The following is a 23,755-nucleotide window of genomic DNA, read 5'->3' as shown; positions in this document are numbered from 1 at the left end:
TAAATGTACATAAAGAGATAACTCTGTGAGACGTTATTCTTGTCAACAATATCGGCACAAATAATGTCTGTTCGAGTCCCAGCATAGGGAAGCGTTTGGTCCTTTGTATATCTATTCATCAATTCCATCTCATCATCATATACAGAGTGTCCCAAAATAGTGCTTACACTCGTTGAACGTTAATAATGGGAACCGTAATAACAGCAAGTATGACCTTTTTCGCGTGTCACGTACATAAAAGTTATAGAAGTTCATTGTCAGCAATACTGTGTCTGCAATGCTATAGAACAGATCGAAAAATCAGCAAACAGCAGATATGGTTTCTACAGGAAGAGAAGCATAGGTAGTGTCAATCGCATGTTCATGTCATCAAGTGACCATGTCGTTGTGGGGTACGCATCGTTCTTCAATTTCCCAGAGGTAGAAATCTAACGGTGTTAAATTAGGAGATCTGGGTGGTTATTTGACACTTCTTACACTGCTTGCCTCTGCCACATTGGGTACACAAATGCCTACCGACTGGTGGGCTGTGATGGAACTAAAAACCCTACACACACTCAATGTAGATATTGCAGCTTCAAATATAAAAAGTTCAGTCAAGTTATCTTTAATAGTTGCGACGCTACCTGCTCGGCTTAGGACGTCAGTACAGCATGAGATTCCTCAGGGTAGGATTCTTTTTAATACACACACACACACACACACACACACACATGTATAAAGGAAAGAACGTGAATAGCTTATAATGGAGATATACTAAATATCATTACGTTGTAGTAGATGGCAGCACAAGGTGAAAGAATATAAATAAATCGCTGGAGGATAAGTATGGATTTAGTGAAAGTGAACTACAATAGAAATGTGTAGAAAAGATCAAAGCAATGTATAAAAAGTAGAAAATAGATGGAAAAGAAAAATATAAGTGGTTTACATCATTCAACAAGTTCAAGCCTGTAGTCAATTGTTAGGCACGCCATAGAAATACTCAATAAAGAAAAAAAAGACCAGCCAATCACAAACTTCTCCATTACAAGCCACGCCCCAAATCTCTATTTCAATGTGCATATGTGAAATACGCGTCCGGTTCCGGACCACGAAAGGTTCTGTTGAAATAGTTTTCTCCAACCAACATCAGGCCCCCCCCGATGGCGTAGTGGTAACGTCGTCGCCTTGTAATCAAGGGCTCCCGGGTTCGATACGCGGTGGAGACACTTGGCACAGTGGTTCGGCTGTAGGTCCAGTCCCGATTAGCCTTCCTGTGCATAAAGTGGACTTAAAACAACAAATTAATCAATCAATCCAACCAACATCATTGAAATCAAATTAATAATATGGTTTTCAGTGTCCTGGGTATAATGATACAAGCCTATCAATCGATTTCTCAGTCAATATTAATTGGAATTTTTCGGTGTTCAAAATGTAACTTGCCAAAAAAATCGGCACTTAACAAATTAATTCAATGACGGTGGCCCGAGGAAACTGCAATATTTCAGTATATTCAGTGGCTGACAACTAATTTAGACCAATTTTATATTTGTCAACAAGATTAGACATAATTGAATTATTACGGTTTATAATTATGCCATAAATATTTTACTAATATGTAATTTCAAAGTAGGCAAGGTAATGGTAAATGTCCCTGTGCACATTTCTCTGTGATATAAAGCCACATACAGGAGCATGTGGAGGTATTCTCGAACTCTGAATTTGTCCTCCCCGATGACGTAGTCGTCGTGGCCTTGTAATCAAGGGGTCCCGGGTTCGATTCCCGGTGGAGGCACATACAGTGGTTCGGATCCCACTTTAAACTGTAGGTCCAGTCCCGATTAGCCTTACTGTGCATAAAGTGGACTTAAAACACCAACCCAAACCCTTTGAATTTTTGACGTGATGTGATCAGCAGCACGCTCCTGTCGCCTCAGGGTTGCACTCCAGGTACCCATTTATTTGAGGCTGGATAAACCTCAGAGCAGCCTGTTTATGCAGGGACAAGGCCTGAAAAATTCCGACCTTAGATCAGCCACCCCGGGAATCGAACCCGATTCTCCAGCGTGGCAGTTAGACGTCTTACCGTCTACAGTACCGCAACTCCCTTGAATTTCAAGGGTACATATTAATTAATGCATAAAGTTCAGGAGCTTGGTGAACTCATATTTACTTCTGATGATAAACTGAACAATGCTATGATGGGCATTTTCAACAAGCTTTCCAAGAATGGGGTTCAAAGCAGTATTTCAAGAATGGATACGCATATGGTACAAGCGTCTTTAGGTGCAAGGAGAGTACTTGTGTTACTAAGTGTTAACCTTGTGTGTTTACTGTGTTTCGTGCGATTAATTGTCACGTTACTTTTTGAACGCCCCTCGTATATATTGAGGAGTGCCGAATCTGTAAAAGTTATACTTTTTCATCATATATAAAAAGGCAGTTTGTTTTGTAAAGTGGAGAGAGGTGTTTCGAATTGGAACTTCCAGTTGCGTACTCGCGGGGGGTTGGAGGGAGGCGATCCCCAATGGCCATTTCGAAGATTAAGGGACCTTCTTGGAAGCGTTTCTATGGCGATGAAATGTATTTGAAAGTCTTCCAGCGTCTGCCTGCATTTGTCTCCATCTTTCACAACTTTTCACGCAGATAAACGTTAGAGACGGAAGGATGGAGCTTCCGAAGAGACATTTCGGAAATAAATGGCTATGGACGTTCCTTTCTATAGACTGAAAAAAGACGATATTTCTATGGGCGAGGTGTTTTTGGTTCCGTGTCGATATGGTGTCACCTTTGCTGATGCAGTGTTCGCTTCTTGATACTGAAATGTAATTTGTGTCCTTTTTTCTTATTTTCACGTCGGCACTGTGCCTATTGGGATATTTGAAACTACGTAGTGTCCCAAAATAATGTTTACACTCTTTGAAGGTTAGTAACAGAGGAACTATGTTACGTATCCATAGGAACGATAAAAGGAAAATGTTTGACTTAGAAAATAACAGATGGCAGCACCAATGACAAAGAATAAAACTAATTTTAACAAAGCAGAAAGGTGTAAAGCATGATTAGAATAAGATGAAAAGTTAGATAATTACAATAAGTGATTGAATCAAGTCAAATATGTAACAATAAATTATAAGAAAAGAGGAAAATCTGAAAGATACTTGACAAGTACGCTTATAATATGTATAAAAAATCAAAGAAGTTTGAGAACCGAACACCATCTTGTACAATATTGATGATGAACATATCTGTTTTTTGAAAGTCCTCTCTTTTCATCTTGTGTTGTTTCCAGTATGTAATATCTGGTTTGTAACAACTTTTTACAAAGCAAATAGCCGCGTGCTTATATAGTCGAAATTAAGGTTTTGACGCTACAGAAGGTTTTGACAGATTTTTAAAGTAAGAATTAAAAATGCTCCTTGTTTGCATCTGACGAAAAGCGGAAAATGACCCAATATATTAAATAATCGTATAAGAATTTTCATCCAACGCAACATTTTAAAAATTATTGCCGCTTTTATTTCCAATAAGAAAGTCTACTCGCTTTTCGGGTATTGATTACTATCCGATTGCGTTGTATTTTTCCCACTATGGTTCTGCTTGTAGTCTGTGGTTTACAGAAAGTGTTCGCACAAGTCAATGAAATAAATGCCACTGTCCTATCCTATATCATTGAGGCAGTCTGCTAGCCAATAGGGAGCATTCATACACAAACCACTCCCCCAATCTCTATTTCAATGTGCACATGTGAAATACGCGAACCGGACCACGACCCGGCTGTTGAGATACACTACAATAGACATCTTGTCTTCATCGTATAACAATTTTACATATTTCCGTACCACCCCTGTCCTATTGAAGTCGGGAGTTCGAAAGCTAAAATAATATAGTATCAGTGGCGGCGGGTTCCAAAACTAGGAGGCAAGGGCAGTTTACTTTTCTTTGGTAGATAAGGTTTAGCATAGTGCTGGGGTAAAACTGGAAAAAAGGGAGGCAACTGCCCCCCCCTAATCGCCACCACTGTATAGTAAATTACAATGAAGCGCGTTCCTGCAATTTTTTGCAATGAAGAGAAGCGTCTGCAGTTTGAATTTCACCAATCTAAGAAAGGAAAGTCTGCATGGTAACAGTGCAAACAAGAAAAAAAATCCTGAATTAAATTTTGATAGCAACCAGCCGTGCCCTCACGAACGAACATGCACGATAGATCGACCTTAAATTAATAGTCATGGTGACGTATGCAGGGAGACTTGCCCCCCCCCCTCCCCACATCCACTTTGAAGACCGTCAAAGACATTCTATGCATTATTAACATTGCATGATTTCACGCCATTTTCTTCCTGGTAAAGTCGTCCTTGATCACGTGATGAGGTCGTCAATATTTGCTCTTTGGCTTTTGGAAGACAGCAGACGAATGTATAGGCGACCAAAACAGATTCTAACAATAAGAATAATAATCATGAAATAGGTTATAGTGAACCTAAATTGATGTGCTTTAATTTGGGGGGGATTGTCATGACGAAACTGTAGGACCGGTGCCGATTTGACCTTGAGCAAGACAACCACTCTTCCTTGACCACAATTGAAAAAATCATATATTTTTATGTTAGTTCAGCCTTGACATTGCACACCCCTCATATATGGAGTTGGTCATATAAAAAACAACAACAATAATAATATAAAATATACAGGGCGATTCATTTCATATTTTAGAAAAGTCAAGCATTGTATACAAGAATGTGATGTACAGTATCAGCGTTGGGGATTTTTTTTTTGAAGAAACTGAGTTACAAGTTACTCATTTTATAAAGTAACTCAGTTTGAAATACTGGTACTTGGAAAGTAACTTGCAAACAATTTGCACGCAATCAATCATTAATTGTAATAAAATAAATAGCCTATATGGGGACTTATATGTACATAATATAAATGTTCATATATTTATATTATTACAACAAAAAAATGATGGAACGAAACACTGAAGTCTTCGAGTACCAATAGAAATAAATTACAATATGGAATTGGATGTTCTAAATTTACTATGCAACGAGGCCTCGTTTCTTTGCTTTAGACGATTTCACGAAAATCCTTTCACCTTAGCATCTACAGTAGACACGCTGTTCGAAACAGAGTTGCCAAATTTAGCTGCAATTTACTCCGTTCTGATTCATCTACATTCTCTAGTCATCTCCTCATTCTCATTTTCTATTGGTTCGTTTTAACTCATATTTTCCAGTTGTTATCTTTTCCTATTTCTTCTTCTTCCGTCTTTACTGCCTTGGACACCTTCCCCCTATCAACTCTTTCAAATCCTCCATCTCCGTTTACTTTAAGGTCATTTTCTCATTCACTCCTTACTCTTCTATAACTCGTTCTCTCTTTTCATTTAATTCCTCCTATATTACAGAGTGGTATCCAATACACAAAGTAGTTCGTATATCTCTGTTTCCATCCATGGGTCAACAGGTTGACGTACAAAACTTCCAGTGGCGAAATTCGTCCATTTATGTTCACTCACCGCCCCACTTCCCATGAAATTTCCGTCCAATTCGAGATGCCATAAACAAGCCATTTGTTGATTTCCCTTCCATTTGTTTTACGTAATGATCTCCGATTGCGTTGGGATGGTAGTCACAACAATGCTTTGCTCCTTTTTCAACAATTACAGCTTAGTAAATGACGTTTAACATTTCAAATAACGTAGAAAAGTTACCAATGTCTTTGTGATTGGCACAAGATTACAATGGAAAAACCAGCGCGTTGATCCTTCTATTGAAATCAATGATAGATAGCGTAGTGGTTAATGCGGACATGCTGTAGCCAACGAGTCGTGTGGTTGTTTTTCTGTGAGGGCGCACTGCACACTGGTTCGGAACGAAGTTTCAACTGCAGACCCATTCCCCATTACCCTACCTGAGAGTAAAGTGGAGCTTAAATGAGTTTTACAAAAGTTTCAAGCTTAACCTGGCCGGGGCTGTTCATCATCAGAAAAACCTGAAGACACACAGACGCACACGTGTGCGCAAGGTGAGTCTGTGACTTCGTAACAGGCTAAAAATTTCTAAATGGTCACCTAATTTCATTTTTATATGGGTCATCGTATTCGGATGGGCCCAAAACTCATTTATTTGCATGTTTAAATTTGTACAAGTTGTGTTTGGTCGCTCATTCATCCTCATCGTCGCCAGTAACCACACGTGGCAAAAAGAAGCGACTTAAAAAAAGAAATCAGATCAACTTAATGGCAATTTTCGGCATGCCAGAATGCGTTTTGGCTCTTTGGAAGCAGGCAGGAAACGTAATCCCACGTTGTTGCTATTTTTCTAAAGTTATGCGTTTTGATTGTTTCCCGCACTCTGCCGTCTTGGAAATTCGGGAAGGAATATGTCGCTTCAGCTGACTTGTTAGGGAAGTTTCTAGTAGTGGAGCAACACCCCACTAGATGTCTCTGACATGACATCATCTTTCAACAATCGAATATCTACCTAATACACCTATATGTTGTGGTTATAAGACAAGATAAATGAAAGGAAAATCTGAGCTACTAAAAAGCAAAAGAGAAGGGGGAACATCCTAAGAAGCTCGCCTGCACTCGCACACATTCAGAGGTATGCGATTATGTCCTGGTACGTTTTAATAAATTAAGGCGTCATTTCCTCAGAAGCATTGTTTCCTGCTTTTCTCAATCTAAATTTATATCGTTTCACATTTTCTTTATTACATTTACATTATACAGAGCATTCGCTACGAGACTCGGCGGCAATCGGCCCGGCATCAGCGCTTGTCTTTCCCGGTGAACGGGTCCGCGACAGTCGTTAGAGTCTGCTATTAAAATTACTGTTTTCATATTGTGTACTAACCTTGACTACAGAAGGTGTTGAAAATGATGTCCCTCTGCTGCAACACATTCCTGGCATCTCCGAAGGAAATTGGCATTTACACGTGCAAGTTCGTCTACTGTAATTCTCCCGATTTCTCGTACAATACTCTCTTTTAACTCATGGATGGTGTGCGGATTGTCTTTGTATACTTTATTTTTTAGATTTCCCCATTTTTCTTTCCACTTTTATTCAGAACTGACCCTGTTACTCTAAAACCTTTTTACGAGGTTTAATATAGTGGCCCTATGTGGAACGGGAACACCAGGAAATTTCGTTGCAAAACGTCATCGCATTTCTCCACAATTCCTCTTTCTGAAGTAACACTCGACAAGATAAATCCTTTGTTGTAATGTAAGCCTTTTGTGGTGCCATATTAAGTCACAATCTTCAACACACGGACACGACACAACACAACTTCCGAGGGAGGATTATACTGGCGTCAGTCTGCAACGTCAACAGAAAGGGAAAGAGAGCGAAGGCAGGGAGAGCGAAAAAACATACTGTAGCGTGCGACTGTCGCGGACCCCGTTCACCGGGAGAGGAAAGCACTGATGCCGGGCCGCTTGCCGCCGAGTCTCGTAGCGAATGTCAGGGAATGCTCTGTACTATTCAGTATTTACGTCCCGCATTGTGGCTCGAGCTACACGACGCGCGCAGGTTCGAGTCTCCTGAGGGAAGCATATCAGCTTCTCTCCTGAGATTTCAGCGCGTGTATGGGACCGATGGCCACCTACCTTCGTATATGAAATTGGGATGCTACGAAATCTATTCTACAACAACGACTAAGGACTGGGGAGTTCGTCACCCCGTAACTGATTGGATGATCTTATATCTCTCTCTCTGCTGAAGCATGTGGGTATGAGGCTGCCGTCGCTATAGGAGGGGCCCTGGCCCTAGAGGGCTGTATCGGTTATTACTTATTTAGTATTTAGAATTACACGGATTTTTGTTTGTAAGTACGAGGGTGGATCATTAAGTATCTCACAACATTTTTTTTTAAAAAAGAAGTTTAAATGGTAAAACAACATAAATTATACACAATGAAACCACATCTTTTAGCTACTTTTTGACATAGGAGCCAAGTCTTTCAACACATTTTTCCCAACGTGGCACTAGTTTCAATATACCCTGTTCATAGAACTCAGTCATTTGGGAATACAGCCATCTGCGCACAACCGATTGCACTTCTTCATCGGAATCGAAGCGTTGTCTACCTAGGAATATCGCATACCGTACCGTAAGAAATGTGTAAAAGCTCTGACAAGGTTCTCAGATGGATTCGCCAGTTGTTGAGAATTACCTTCTCAATGGCTGTAACATTCCGTTCCGTTGCAGCTGTTACTGGTCGCCCAGAACGTGACGAGTCAATAAGGTTCACAAGCCCTACTTGTCTTACGGTTAAAACAGTCCTCCTCATACACACCCAACATTTCCCTGTGAATTTCACTAGGCTTTTATCCTTTCGCCCACAAAAAAGAACTACTGCTCTCTGCTCTCGACACGTTGACGACAATAACATGCGCGCCATCTTTGCTAAGTAGTTCACGCTTCTGCCGCAAGAGTTATACCTGAGCGAACAAATGATGTCTCTAGCGCGAACTTCAAGCTATACGTCTGTAAAATTTAAACGTCCCAGCCACAATAACATCGCGGGAAAGAATGTTGTGCGATACTTAATGATCCACCCTCGTATATTGTAAGTTGTTAGTGATAAAGGTGAGTTTACGTTACTAAAATGAATATGTTAGTGAGTGGGTGAATGAATTAAGGAGTGAAATTCGAGGAATAAATTTCCGGGTGCGTGGCGGAGAGGTTGTCACAGCGCGCTACGACGTTAGAGGTCCCAATTTTGAATCCCGGCCTGGGCATGTGTTCTTTGAGAGTGTCGTTTCATCAATTTCATCATATCTTCACTCATCCTCATCTCAGCGATTAGCCAAATGTTGCAGAAATGCGAATATATATATAAGTTTCCCTATGCTGTAAAAATATATTTTTAAGATACATGAGAAAACTATACATACATGTGTAGGAGGATCCTTCCTCACTTCTCCACATAATCCCCATAGAGATTCAGGCATTTGTCCCACCGTTGCACCAATTTGTTCATACCCTTTGCAAGAAAATCAGGGCTCTGGCTATTGAGCACTATTCTCACATTCCGCGTCACTTCGTCATCTGTTTCGAAACGGTAACCTTGCAATTCAGACTTTAACACGGGAAAAAGATGGAAATCGGCGATAAATCGGGGCTGTGTGGAGGGTGGGGCAGCCGTTCCCACCCCAATTCTTCAATTTTGTGTTGTGTTTGCACTACTGAGTGGGGGCGAGCGTCATCGTCAAGAAGAATGACACCAGCTGACAGGAGACCTGGTCGCTTTTGTCGAATTGCGTTTGTCAGTTTATCCAATATTTGACAATAACGGTCAGCATTAATTATTCTTCCTCGTTCCAAAAAGTCCATAAGCACAACGCTCTTAGCATCCATGCTTCTGAAATCCTTATGACGCGAGCCCGCGTTTTCCGAACAAGCATTTACTTTTCGCCCTTGAGCGCATGCGCCTTGACGTCTGATAACGAATTGATTGTTGTTCCTTGTGACGAAGGATGGCTCTTGTCAACCATGTGCTTCTTTTTAATGGCATTGCTTTATACAATATTTTATAGCACAGGGAAACTTATATATTGAACGTCCCTAGTGTGTATATATATATATATATATATATATATATATATATATATATATATATATCGTAAATTAAGTCTACATATACAAAAAATATGTACGAGTGTTACTGAAAGTTAAAATAGAAATGTTAAATTTGTGCTATTTCTACATCTGTAGTACGTGAAAAATAGTAACGACTCTCATTTTGCAGTTGTTCAGAAATGCGATGTGCTTCAATTGAAAATAGTTTCGCACCTCGGTACAGATGGCACTAGTGCTTTTACGTCACGCTTGGATATATGGGGTGAACGAGAATAGCAGTTTTATTACTTATACTGTCTTTGATATAAACAAGACAGAGGTCATCTGCATTCAACTATGTTCAAATCTTCAATAAATTAGTCTGTATATAAATAAAACGACGAAAATAGCACGTTGAGGCTCAAGGTGTGCAAGCGGCTTTTCCTTGGGTGATGTGTGGTCAGTGAATCGAGTCCCATCGTCGCTGTGTTCTGCCTTTCAATTAGCTCTTGAATTCTCCTCGTGATATAATTTTGTAGCTCACACCAGTAATCGAATCCGGGACTGCTTTCACCAAAGGCGAGAACGCCAGCCATTTTTTACGTTTGCTATTTACATTTAATTAACGCGATTATGTTGTTATATAGCTTCCTTTTAATCACATGCAACTTTTAGGAATTTTGCATATTTTTGTACAATAGATGTTTGCATTATATCAAAAATCCTTAAGATTACATGCAAAGTTAATATTCTTTTAATTTAATACATAATAACTAGAATTGCTAATGAGCCATTTAAGGCTTGCCATTTAGTATTTCGGTAGCACCTAAATTCTGTGATTGTTACAATCTGTGTAGTGTAACGAGCTCATGCAGTACCACATATTCTACTTCTCAATTGTTGCCACATTGTACTTGATTGTTGACATGTAGTTATTCTATGCTCAATAATTTGAATTAGAATTAAAATCTTTGGGGTGCGTCACACTATACGGGGTCCAGCCCCTTATCATAGCAAAAATAAAAGCGTGTCTGAAAACTAAAATTTCCTTGCCTTGGTTAAAAGCTGAGGCTAAAAATGGCGCTCAGCACAAATAATGACAAAACACAGGACGACATAGAATTATACTGGCCATGGGACCAGTCGCTAGAGCCTCGTTAGTCTGCAGTCCAGGGTATACTACGTGGATGTGAGGTTGACTCTTGGGTGCACTACGTGAAAGGAGCAAACCTTACACACCTATGCTCAATAGTATCTTCCTTATTACTAGGGCTAGGATTTTGATGACCTAAAAATTCGTAAAAAATGCCCTTAAAAAGATGCATTTATGACCTAAAAATTGCCAAAAAATTACTTTAAAAATGACCTAAAAACCGTTAAAAATTCCAAAGTAAAATTTTATTTGCACTTCAAATTACAGCAACTCTAGTATGCAACTTTTGACAAATTATGAGAGGTTACTGTTCAGTTTTGAGTTGCAGTGTGTAACGAATATTTTCTGTAAATTTTCAAAAAGAAATGAATGACGATTGTCAGCTAGCACACTTTTATACATAGAAAAGCTCCTTTCAACATCAACGGAGGTAATAGGGGCATATTTAAAACATACAATGCCACTTGGTTCTAATTCGGTTTTAGAGTCTGGCAATGAAAACGTTTTCCCACACAATACGTCACGAATAGAACATATTATTGTGTATCCTGCATTTTTCCCTAGCACTTTCTGCATCTTTTCTCTCACTTGTATTCCAACAGTACCTGGAACTGCTTCCAAATTATCCTGAACTTTGTTAAGGACATTAACTTGATCAACCAATGTAGCTCCAGATGTCTCGAGTGAAGTTATGGCAGAAGGTAGGAAGCCGAAGTTGGACTTTATATAGCATAATTTTCCCTCCATTTCGGGATCAGCCAAGAGTTCCTGTGCTTGTCTTATGCACAATGCTTCACTGCTGTCGAACGAGGTTACAACTTCTTTCACAACTTTATAATTTTCACAATAGTAACCACAAGCCTCTAACCATGTACCCCATCTAGTAAGAATAGGAGCTGGTGGCAAAGGCACATCAGGTGCATGAGACCTAAAAGCTAACACTCGTGATGGGGACTTGAGGAAAATCTTGTTAATGTTTGCAATCAGTTGGTCTACATCAGGAAAGTGACTTCGCAGTTCTTCAGCAATACGGTGACACGCATGTGCAAGACATGTTACATGTACCATTTTCGAGTACAGACCTTTCAGAGAATTCCCTGCTTTAACCATGTACGGTGCCGCATCTGTTACGAAAGCAACACCTTGTCATATTGAATGCCGTCGGGCAACAATAACTGCATCGCGTTATTGAAAGCTTTGCTGATCGTTGAATAATTCAGTTTTTCTAGACATTCACAATTTATTAGAAACACTTGAGTAGACTCGGATTCCTGCATCGTACCAATCACTACATTTGCAATGTACCGTCCGAGTGAGTCGGTACTTTCGTCAATTGACACCCATATTTTTTTACCATGAATTTTCTGCCGAATTTGATCCATTGTTTGGTTGTAGCATTTCTTGACATAATTTTTCCTTAGCGTGGAAGAATCTGGTATCGATTTCCCAGTATGTTTTTCCAAAAATGCTCGAAGTTTAGGATTATTTAGTTTACTTAGAGGAATGTCAGCAGAATTAAAGCGTCGCACAGTTCTTCAGAAATAACAGGGGATTTGGAGGAACACTCACCCATTAACAATTGCACCGTCCTCTTCTGATCTTGAATTTGCTTCAGAGCTGCCTTGTGTTTCTCGCGGTTGACATGTTGCTCCACCGTGAATTTCTTTTCCGCAGCAACTCTTACACCACAAAGCTGACAGAATAATACTGATCCGTCCGTACTGAACGTATTTTCACCATACTGGGACACAAACTGTTTTAATTTGTACTGTGTACTTTGCTTGGTTTTTGACATCTTGTCCAATGCTTCGAAAACCTGCTCTACTGAACACTGCACCAAAGTAAATTCTCGCAATAAACAGGAACTTCGACAATGGCCAGATCACACGTTCCATCCATTCACTTTCAAGGAACACAACAATTGGTCTGAGCAGATTAGAAGATAAGATTAGGCAGGGCAACGACTTTCTTCTCCTGGGGCAAAATTGCGAGCTGTTTTGAACTTCTAACAATTGAATTTCATTGTAAGGAAATCGTTATATTCGTGTTGTTTGTTTTCTTCTGAGACGGATGGAAGGTAGCTGCGGATTCATATATTTTAAATTGTCTAGGGAAGATATGAAAAAATAGGATATTTATTCATCTTAATCCTTTCACGTTAATGCTGCCCATGCACTCGCAGCGTACAAGTGCTCTGGAAAACTAAGAAAATAAAAAAAATGACCAAAAATGACTTAAAATGCCAAAAAATGATTTACACAACCCATAATGGCAAAAAATGCAAAAAAATGCCCCAACAAATAGTGCTTAAAAGTTTCAGCACGACATGAAACATATAAATATTAAAAGATTTGGGTTTCTTATTCACCAGAAAAAAATATGCAATTTCATCAAAATCCTAGCCCTACTTTTTACATATACTACAAATATACGAAATTGTAATTATATATTTTACTTTTTGTATCGCATTAATCATGAACTAAAATATACCACTAGGATTTAACCTTATTTGTAAAAAGAACTTTGCTCAAACTTTATATGTGTCACACAGTTGGGAGTGTGTTGCTTTGAAAAATAAGCTAAATTTTTCAGTAAACTATAAAATAGTTTAGTGGTAACTTTTCGCAAAATAAACCAAAGACCGAAGAAATTGTTTACGATAAACGCGATCAGTCCACCAGGAAATAAACGAGGATCAAATAATTAACAACAGATTAAGATATTGTTGGCTAAATAGCCCTGAACTGGTGGTTCAAAGCCTCTCTTGATTCTTGGAAAGGCAGAGACTTCTCCTGGTCAGCGAGCGAACGAACGGCAGATTCCGTCCAATGGAAAGCGAGGCCGATGCTTTCCGGTAGCCAAACGCTAATTACTTCCGACCGAGGGAAGACCCTCAAACGACCACGCATGGAGCTAACGTCCGGCGATATTAGACTTTCCATTACGATGTTTGGAAGCGAGGATTGCCCCAACTTGAGTGCATTTCTTGTATGCTAAATTGGCAGAGCCTGGGTAATCCCATGCAGTGTGCGAATTAACAGGGGGAATGTCGGGGATTTCCCCCCTTCCAAAAATGTTATCCCCGGCAAAATTAAATTATTTTTATCCCTACCAGAGAGGTTTTTATTCCCCCTTCAAGAAAATTGAATTGAAAGCATATAGCATTTCTTTAACTGTCCTCCTCCGTGGATTTGCCGTCTAAGGCGCTGTGCTTTGGACTCCGACTGCGAGACGGCATTCGTTCGAGTCCGCCTGTGTTCAGTCTCTGGGTTCTCGGCATAGGACCGGTGGCGGCTACAGCTGGATTGCGCACACTTTTCCGGTTTTATCAATGGTATCTGATAAGCCGTTGACAAGCTGTCACAATGTACAGGATTGCGCACAAAAAAATGAGGCGATGTTGTCAGATGTAAAATGTTCTCACGCCGTTCTCACGTCTGTTGTGTTTGTTTGTTTGTGTGTGTGTGTGGACTTACACGTGCTTTTGCAGTCATTAACCTAACCTAACTTTTGAGTTTGAGTAAATTGGTATGATTTACTATTTTATTTCTAATTTCTCTCTTCTTGTCTAAAGAAGAAACAGATTTGCGCACAGACTTTAAAGCTATCAACGTGGCAACGTTCGATCAAAATCTGTTGGCAAAACAGGTCAGTGAGATTTGTGCGCAATCCTGGATCTAAAGTGTGCGCAATTCGGTTGCAGCGCCGGTGGCAACCCACCATCGTGAGGAAATTGGGGAGCTACGAGTGCGTAGCTTAACCCGGTCTGGGAAATCTATAACGGCTGAAGGTTCGACGTGCTGACCCCACGTCACCCCATTACCGGTTGAAGATCTCCACACCTCTAGGTAGGATTGTGAGAGGGAGACTGGCAGTCGGGAGATGCGCCCAGGAGCTTTCAGACCTGTAGAGCCACGGGTTATCATTATATAGCATTTTTCTTACCTATGTCACAAACACAATTCAAGAATCATTCGTGTCCATTAAAGATCCCCTATACGCCTTCATGGCGTGGTGCTATGCACAGGGGAACACTTTACCTTTTACCTTTTTACCATTAAAGATCCAGTGATCAACGATTTCTCCACCGGAAAGTATGCAGCCTTGTGGATTAAAAATGGACACCATTCTATAACTGAACAACTCAGAAGACTGTTTTCCACTTACGTTTTGGCCTCCTCGATGGCGCAGTGGTGGCGTCGTCGCCTGGTAATCAAGCGGTCCGGGTTCGATATCCGTGGAGGCACATAGTGGTTCGGATCCCACTGTAGCCTCACTGTGCATAAAGTGGACTTAAAACACCAACTCAGTCCAATCCACTTAATTTTCCATGGCATAGTGGTGCTATTTTAATGTACTTGTGTTAAAGTGTTCACAAGGAACTTGTATGTGGTTAGATGGACAAAATCTGAGCTTGGCAAAATAAATTTGGTTGTCAAGTTCTCGGTGTTACTAGTTCCATAGCAGTTTTTGTGTAAGAATTGCCGTTTTCTTAGAATGTAAATAAATGTACTAAGTGTTTCTAAATTAGGATTAAATGCAGTGGCGACGATTAGGGGAGAGGCGTGGGAGGGGGACAGTTGCCCCACCGTTTTTGTCATCTTTTGCCCCTGCACCATGGCCTCTTAATGTTAAGCCTTGTATAGAAAGTGAAAGTAAACTCTCGTTGATCCCCAGTTTTGGAACCCAATCACCGCCACTGTTTACATGTGTTAAGAATAATAGAAACACTGCATTCTATGATGGGTATTTGTTTGGTGCTGCCAACTGGTGGCTGAGTGTAGAACTTATCAATATTGGTGAGTATTCTGTGTTATCAATTTCGACTGTATGGACGTTGATTTTTCTTGTTCGCTTTTTTTCTGTTTGTAATATTCTTGTACGCTAAACACAATATATGCTAGTGCTTGAAATTGATACTTTGACTATTTCTTCAAATAACTTTAACAAAATGTTATCATAAATTGAATGACGTAGGTTAGAAATGTCCTGAAGTACATAGTTTAGTTTACTGACTGGTAACATTTATTTGTTTTATTGATTTGTGGTTTTAAGTCCACTTTATGCACAGTAAGGCTAATCGGGACTGGACCTACAGTTTAAAGTGGGATCCGAACCACCATGTGCCTCCACCGTACCATCGGGGAGGCACAGTAATATACAAGGGTTGGATAAAAAGTAATGGCAACACTGCTGTCCCGTGAAAGGGGTGAGTCACAGCGCCACAAATGTTTCGTGGCTGATAAAGGAATGTCAGACGAGGAAGTATAGTGAGTGGGAACGATTGTATGTTATTCAGTCAAAAACAGCAGTGCTCTGAAGCAGAGGACGAGAGTGCAAGCGCCCTAACAATATGTTTAGGCAAGAAGAACAACGTCTCTCAGGCAGACGGTCAACGCAGCCTACTTCTGCACCTTCTTGCAACACCACCTTCCTCTTGCATTAAGAAGGAAGCGACGGCACGGTGTCCCATCATCCTGCTTGACAATGCAAGGTGTCACACTGCGAACAATGTGACGGCGCTCCTGCATAACTGGTAGTGGGAGGTACTGGAACATCCGCCGTATTCACCGGTATACCGGTATGAGACCGTGTGATTACGACCGTTTTGTCAAAATGAAGGAACCACTGGACGGGAAGCACTACGACACGCGCGAAGCCATCATACGTCCTGTAGGGCGGTCACTGCGGGACATCGACAGAGATGGACGCGCTGACAGTGTACGACGCCTTCCATACGTGTGGCAGAAGGTCGTAGAGATGAGGGGCGATTACTTTGAAGGAATGTAACACGTGCTCCTCTGCCAATACAGTCAAGTACCAATTATACCAGTGTTGCCATTACTTTTTATCCAACCCTTGTATATACAAATTTGCATACCCAAAATAACCTACCTCCCGAAATGAAATCCCAAATACGCCACTAAGTGGGCATCCCCCCTCCCCCCAAAGCAAAAGGCTTAGTGATTCCAGGCCCCATTTTGTGTTCTTACCACTCTGGGTTTAATTTTAGCCATGGACAAAAAAAAGTTGAGATGTTCACACAATCGTTACTATTCGGATTGGTGGTGGTGGGGGGGGGTTCACCTTTCCCAACAACCAAATTTTGTCATTTGTTTTTCTCACTTCATAATCTGTACAATTTAAGCGACAAGAGGAGCCAAGATGGGCCATGGCCTATCAAAAGATCAGGCTGGCCCACCATGTCAAAATGCAATACGCAAATTTCATGATTTAAATAAAATAATGCATATGAATAAGATAAATATGATGTGAACCTTTGAACATTCGAATCCATTATTTCTATGAGAAACCCAATTCTTTTTACGTTAATTTCCAAGCCAGGACAATTGTTTCTATAAAAAATTTTAACAACACCTTAGCTACATAATGAATACGTGTTGTTGTATTTCTATTCTTATATTGTATTTTTACCTCTTCATGTAATAATACAATAACAATATTAATAAATGTATATATTTTAATAATTGTTATTATGAATATACCTATGAATTAATGTATTGATTGCAAACATTTATATTAATATTATTATTATTTCTGAGACTCTTGGTCGAACCTCTCCCGACATATATTTCTAGATACCGGTATATGCCTGACTTGGACCTGCAAAAATTAACTCCTTTAGTCCAAATTCTCTTGCGCTAACATATTTTGATATAAGGCAATGAGTGTGGCACAGAAGGGGTCTTGGTAGGCACACACTAGTTCGGATCCCACTTTAAACTGTAGGTCCAGTCCCGATTAGCCTTTCTGTGCATAAAGCAGACTTAGAACAAGTAAACAAATGTGACAGGGAAGAAACCACGTGACCTGCTTTCGCAGCTGCGAGCTGGATGTTGGCTCTTTCATTGGGGGCGTAGAAATAGTACACCATACTTCGCGTCCAATTTGCCTCAACAAAAGACGATTGATTTCAGCCTTTCCTCTGCTCTATCCCTTCTATACTCGTTGATATATGGAATAAACATAGTATTCTCATAAGTTGGGGCATTATTTCAAAGCTTCGTGGTTCCACAGTACACGGAATGTTTAGAGAAGCAGCCATGGACGTCCGCAGGATTTTTGTCAAGGAGGAGCAAGCAAGGTAATTTTTTCCCATGGGGGGTGGAAACGAGACATATCCCCCACGTAGAAGTTCGCTAAATTTTTAGAAAAAAAAGTTTTTAGTTGCTTTACATGATGCCGCAAACCGCAAGGCTCTATGTCAAATAGTTTCCTCACAATTATAAAAAAAAAATCAGGGAGGTTTCATATGGACACCCTGTATAAATAAGGAACGGCTGTATTGGATCTAAATTAGATTTTCAGAAGTGAGGCAAAAGTTTTGTTCCATAAATACGTAATTCCTTCCGTCTTGTTCGAAGTGTAATGAGAGAAAGAATCCCTTTTCTTTAACCCAATTAAACCTGCATTCCTATAATTAAGCTTCCATCGCTGGATCCGATATCCATGTTGTCTTGTGGCGGTCTGGCGGCTTGATCGATAATCCTTGCTTTTGAGACCTGGGGGAAATTATATGTTACCGTTCAAAACCGAATTTCAGTTTGAGCTGGTTCGGACTGGCCAGAACTGGTTTCGTTGAGTCTCTGTAGGCAGTGGCGGTCCGAGAGATGGGGTTGACGGGGGGGGGGGGGCACTTTTTATATAAATTCATTTTTTATACAGAGGTAATGCGATTTGAAAACTCTGATTCTACTATTGAGAAAAGTAACAGAAATGCTCACCAAATTAACGCCTGGAGCCCTGAGGACGTCATATGGCATAATTGAATTTAAAATTCCAGCAAAAATCAGGACCGATTCATATGGTGCTCATATATAGATCGTATCATTTACTCTTTTAGTGCGGAAAATTGTCAACAGATGGAACATGCGATCAGATACAAAATATTTGTGCCATTTTGTAACATTCGTTCCTTAGTATCATTAGAAAACATATCTTTATATTCATATAAATAACGTTTTTTTTATAAAGCAAGAGTTCATAAAATCATAGAATGTATATACATTGACAAACATCTGCGAACTCTCAAGTGTAAGGGTATTTTTATTGCTTCCCCTAATAATTTTATAGTTCGTTTGACAAAATTGGAGCGCCTCCCCGATGGCGCAGTGGTAGCGTCGTCGCCTTGTAATCAAGGGGTCCCGGGTTCGATACCCGGTGGAGGCACAAGTGGTTTGGACCCCACTTTAAACTGTAGGTCCAGTCCCGATTAGCCTTACTGTGCATAAAGTGGACTTATGCATAAAATTGGAAAATATGGTTTCTAAATTCATTTTCGCACTTTATTTAAAATAAAAAATGCAAGTGATCGAAGTAAAAACTCATGGGATTCTTAAAATGACCAATAGCATTAAAACATTACATTGTTTGCTACTAATTGAGGAATTATAACTTTTTTTTAAAAAAATGGGTCTAAATTGATGAGGACATCGTGCCAAGCAGAACACACATTACTAGGAATCAATGTGAATTCTACTTTTAATAAAAACAAAACTTTAGAAAATTGAATAGAAATATCCCTAATATACACAATTTCAATAACAACAATCAATTTGGGGGGGCAATTGCCCCCCTCACTTTTTGTCACTTTTGCCCCCGAACTATGCTAAACTTTATCTGCCCTTGCCCCCCCCCCCGTTCTGGCACCTTGCCCCCCCCCCGTTCTGGCACCTTGCCCCCCCCCCGTTCTGGAACCTTGCCCCCCTAATTTTTCAACCCAATCGCCGCCAAAGCTCCCCATTGTGAAAGTTGACTTCTGTCAAACAACTGCAAGGTTCAAAGTGTAGTTTCACGGCAGATTGATATATTTTGTGGTTCAAACTCAATAATGATGCTTTCAATTATGTATACGTACTGTACACAAACGCACACATATTCTTATATTCACACATACACGTATAAAAATCCCTGAAATACAAGTTTACGAATTATTCGACATATATGTACAGTTGTGAAGTGTTCAGAGAATGACAAAGCTATTTTGGAGGGAGGCACTTCTCCGTTCGAAAGCATTAACGTGCAAGCGTTTTGTAGAATACATTATTTCAAGGAAAAGTTTTGAGCTTAATTTTTCTTAACTACATACCACTGTATCTGTTCTCTTTAGCACATCGCGCTACGACGCCAGGGGTCCCGGGTTCGAATCTCGGCCAGGGCATGGATATTTGTGAGTGTCCATTCATCAGTTTCATCCTATCGTCACTCATCCCCATCTTCGCAAATTAGCCAAAAGTGGCACAAGATGCGAAGTAAAATGAAGCAAATCAATTATTATGTCCTCACTCATGGACAACAACACAGCACAACCCTCTGGACCTACAAACATAAAAATTGAGGGCTCTCTTCAACTTGTGACGTAAGCACTCGCTAAGAAGGGATTGTCCGAAAACTTCTCAACAGATTTTGCAGGGTTTAGGTTAGGTTAGGTTATATATATATATATATATATATAATGCATAAAAACTGGAACATCATGCTTGAATTATAGCCAAATTAACGAATATTTCCATTAATAACCCCAGACACTGACAGGGGGGGCTGATGGAGCTACAGCCCCTTCCAAAATTTAGAGAAAATCAAAATTTTTGAATGAAAGCAGTATATTGATTGGGTTTTGATTGATTTGTTGTTTTAAGTTCACTTTATGTACAGTAAGGTTAATCGGGACTGAACCTATAGTTTAAAGTGGGATCCGAACCACTTGTGCCTGCACCGGGTATTGAACCCAGGACCCCTTGATTACAAGGCGACGACGCTACCACTGCGCCATCGGGGAGGCCCTGAAAACACTATTAACTCTTGCAGTGTCATATTGTCATATTATAGCCCCTTCGTAATTTGTGTCTGAATGTTCACACTCCATGAACACTTTCTTGGAATGCAACACTTAACATGTGCCATTGGACTGCTTTCAAATTCACAAACTGGCAGAAAAACGACGTATAATAACCTAATTCAACCACTCAAATTTCCAAACACTCGGTTCTTCTGGTAAAATCAAGCATAAATTAAGCAAGTCAGTATTCGTCAGTTTCATTGGCATATTATCAAAGATGCCTACTAACAGTTGATCGGTACTTGTTGTAGTGGCTAAAGGTTGCATGCACGTTTCATTTTCAACATCGCAGCCCCCTCAGCACCCCTAGATGATCAATCCACCGCTGATCTCGTTCCTACCTAGAACACATATATGTGATATCCACTAGTTTTGGGCGATATATCGTCCAGACGATATATCGCGATATTGAAAAATATCGTTCAGTCGATATCAACAAGACGATATATTGTCACGATATTTTGGCGATATGTCTCGTGTCGGCGATATATCGTGACGATATTTTGGCGATATATGTCGTGTCGGCGATATATCGTCACAATATATGGCAATATATATCGTGTCGACGATATATCGTCACGATATTTTGGCGATACATGTCGTGTCGGCGATATATCGTCACGATATTTTGGCGATACATGTCGTGTCGGCGATATATCGTCACGATATTTTGGAGATATATGTCGTGTCGGCGATATATCGTCACGATATTTTGGAGATATATGTCGTGTCGGCGATATATCGTCACGATATTTTGGCGATATATGTCGTGTCGGCGATATATCGTCACGATATATGGCAATATATATCGTGTCGACGATATATCGTCACGATATTTTGGCGATACATGTCGTGTCGGCGATATATCGTCACGATATTTTGGCGATATATGTCGTGTCGGCGATATATCGTCACGATATTTTGGAGATATATGTCGTGTCGGCGATATATCGTCACGATATTTTGGCGATATATGTCGTGTCGGCGATATATCGTCACGATATTTTGGCGATACATGTCGTGTCGGCGATATATCGTCACGATACTTTGGCGCTATATGTCGTGTCGGCGATATATCGTCACGATATTTTGGCGATATATGTCGTGTCGGCGATATATCGTCACGATATTTTGGCGATATATGTCGTGTCGGGGATATATCGTCACGATATTTTGGCGATATATGTCGTGTCGGCGATATATCGTCACGATATTTTGGCGTTATATATCGTGTCGGCGATATATCGTCACGATATTTTTGCGATACATGTCGTGTCGGCGATATATCGTCACGACATTTGGCGATATATATCGTGTCGGCGATATATCGTCACGATATTTTGGCGATATATGTCGTGTCGGCGATATATCGTCACGATATTTTGGCGATACATGTCATGTCGGCGATATATCGTCACGATATTTTGGCGATATATGTCGTGTCGGCGATATATCGTCACGATATTTTGGCGATACATGTCGTGTCGGCGATATATCGTCACGATATTTTGGCGATATATGTCGTGTCGGCGATATATCGTCACGATATTTTGGCGTTATATATCGTGTCGGCGATATATCGTCACGATATTTTTGCGATACATGTCGTGTCGGCGATATATCGTCACGATATTTTGGCGATATATGTCGTGTCGGCGATATATCGTCACGACATTTGGCGATATATATCGTGTCGGCGATATATCGTCACGATATTTTGGCGATACATGTCGTGTCGGCGATATATCGTCACGATATTTTGGCGATACATGTCGTGTCGGCGATATATCGTCACGATATTTTGGCGTTATATATCGTGTCGGCGATATATCGTCACGATATTTTGGCGTTATATATCGTGTCGGCGATATATCGTCACGATATTTTGGCGATACATGTGTCGGCGATATATCGTCACGATATTTTGGCGATACATGTCGTGTCGGCGATATATCGTCACGATATTTTGGCGATATATGTCGTGTCGGCGATATATCGTCACGATATTTTGGCGATATATGTCGTGTCGGCGATTTATCGTCACGATATTTGGCGATATATATCGTGTCGGCGATATATCTTCACGATATTTTTGCGATATATGTCGTGTCGGTGATATCGTCACGATATTTGGCGATATATATCTTGGAGACGATATATCGCCGATATCACGATACGGAAATAATATCGGATCGGATTGTCTGTGACGATATTTTCTTAACGATATATCGTGATATCAAATTTCCGATATCGTCCATCCCCATTGACTCAATATGATAACTTTTGTCTTGAAATCTGTAACTGTATAGTTTGTGTCGTGGATTTCACCCGATTGATTGTGTCTTTTCAGGGTGACGCAGATCAAGACGTACTCTTGGGACAACGCGCAAGTGATATTGGTAGGAAACAAAAGCGACATGGAAGACGAAAGAGTAATCTCCTTCGAGAGAGGCAAGGCTCTTGCGGACCAACTCAGCATCGAGTTCTTTGAGACGTCAGCCAAGGAAAACATAAATGTCAAGGTTAGTATTTCTTTTCTATTTTTGTTATTTCGCGTCGCTTTTCTTCCACTTTTCGCTAATCGCGACGATCAGATGAGTGATTGTTAAGGCTCGGAAGTTGATAACCTAAAAAATCTTTTAAAAATGATCTAAATAATGAACTTAAAATTATTAAAAAATGACCTAAAAGTAATTTTCAATCTTGAAATGAAAGTGATTTTTTTCATAAATTACATGAGAGTAGTTGAATATTTTTTTTTAAAAAAAAACTTCTTTAGTTATGTAAACTTCCTCCTTTCTTCTACTTCAAGCTTACATAAAATACACCACAAGGTTCTTCTGTATGTTATTCACCTCCTTTCAGAGTTGGCCCTGAACAAGTGAGTAGTGCACACAGGCTTCAGGGGGGGGGGGAGCCAAGCATGAAACCGTGCTTATAGTATTGTCATGAAATATGTCAGTTATTAAATAATTAATTTATATCATCAAACATATATAAACAAATTAATTTTCTACATTTATAAGCTAGGAAATGAATTCCTTTAACAACTGGTTCAAAATGTCAAGAAATTAGACGATGGGTGACATGATTTTAATAAGTGGAACAGCCATGTTTTGATTCGATTTATAATATAGATAATGTATGTTTACAACATAATATATTTTTAAAATAAATGACACGTATTAT

General features: G+C 40.0%; 1 protein-coding gene across 6 annotated transcripts in view; it reads left to right on the top strand.

Annotated features, from left to right (window-relative positions):
* Rab3 (RAS oncogene family member Rab3) overlaps nucleotides 1–23,755 on the top strand; it is a 192,159-nt gene that overhangs the window by 156,881 nt on the left and 11,523 nt on the right. For all 6 annotated transcript variants that reach the window (XM_083112790.1, XM_083112788.1, XM_083112791.1 and 3 more), the window contains one exon: nucleotides 22,917–23,088. In XM_083112790.1, the coding sequence (XP_082968916.1) occupies nucleotides 22,917–23,088 (172 nt within the window). The remainder of the gene's footprint in view (nucleotides 1–22,916; nucleotides 23,089–23,755) is intronic.

This window comes from Lepisma saccharinum, chromosome 26, assembly GCF_977018435.1.
Source record: "Lepisma saccharinum chromosome 26, izLepSacc3.1, whole genome shotgun sequence".
Taxonomy (NCBI): Eukaryota; Metazoa; Arthropoda; class Insecta; order Zygentoma; family Lepismatidae; genus Lepisma; species Lepisma saccharinum.
This window is presented reverse-complemented; position numbering and strand designations above follow the sequence as displayed.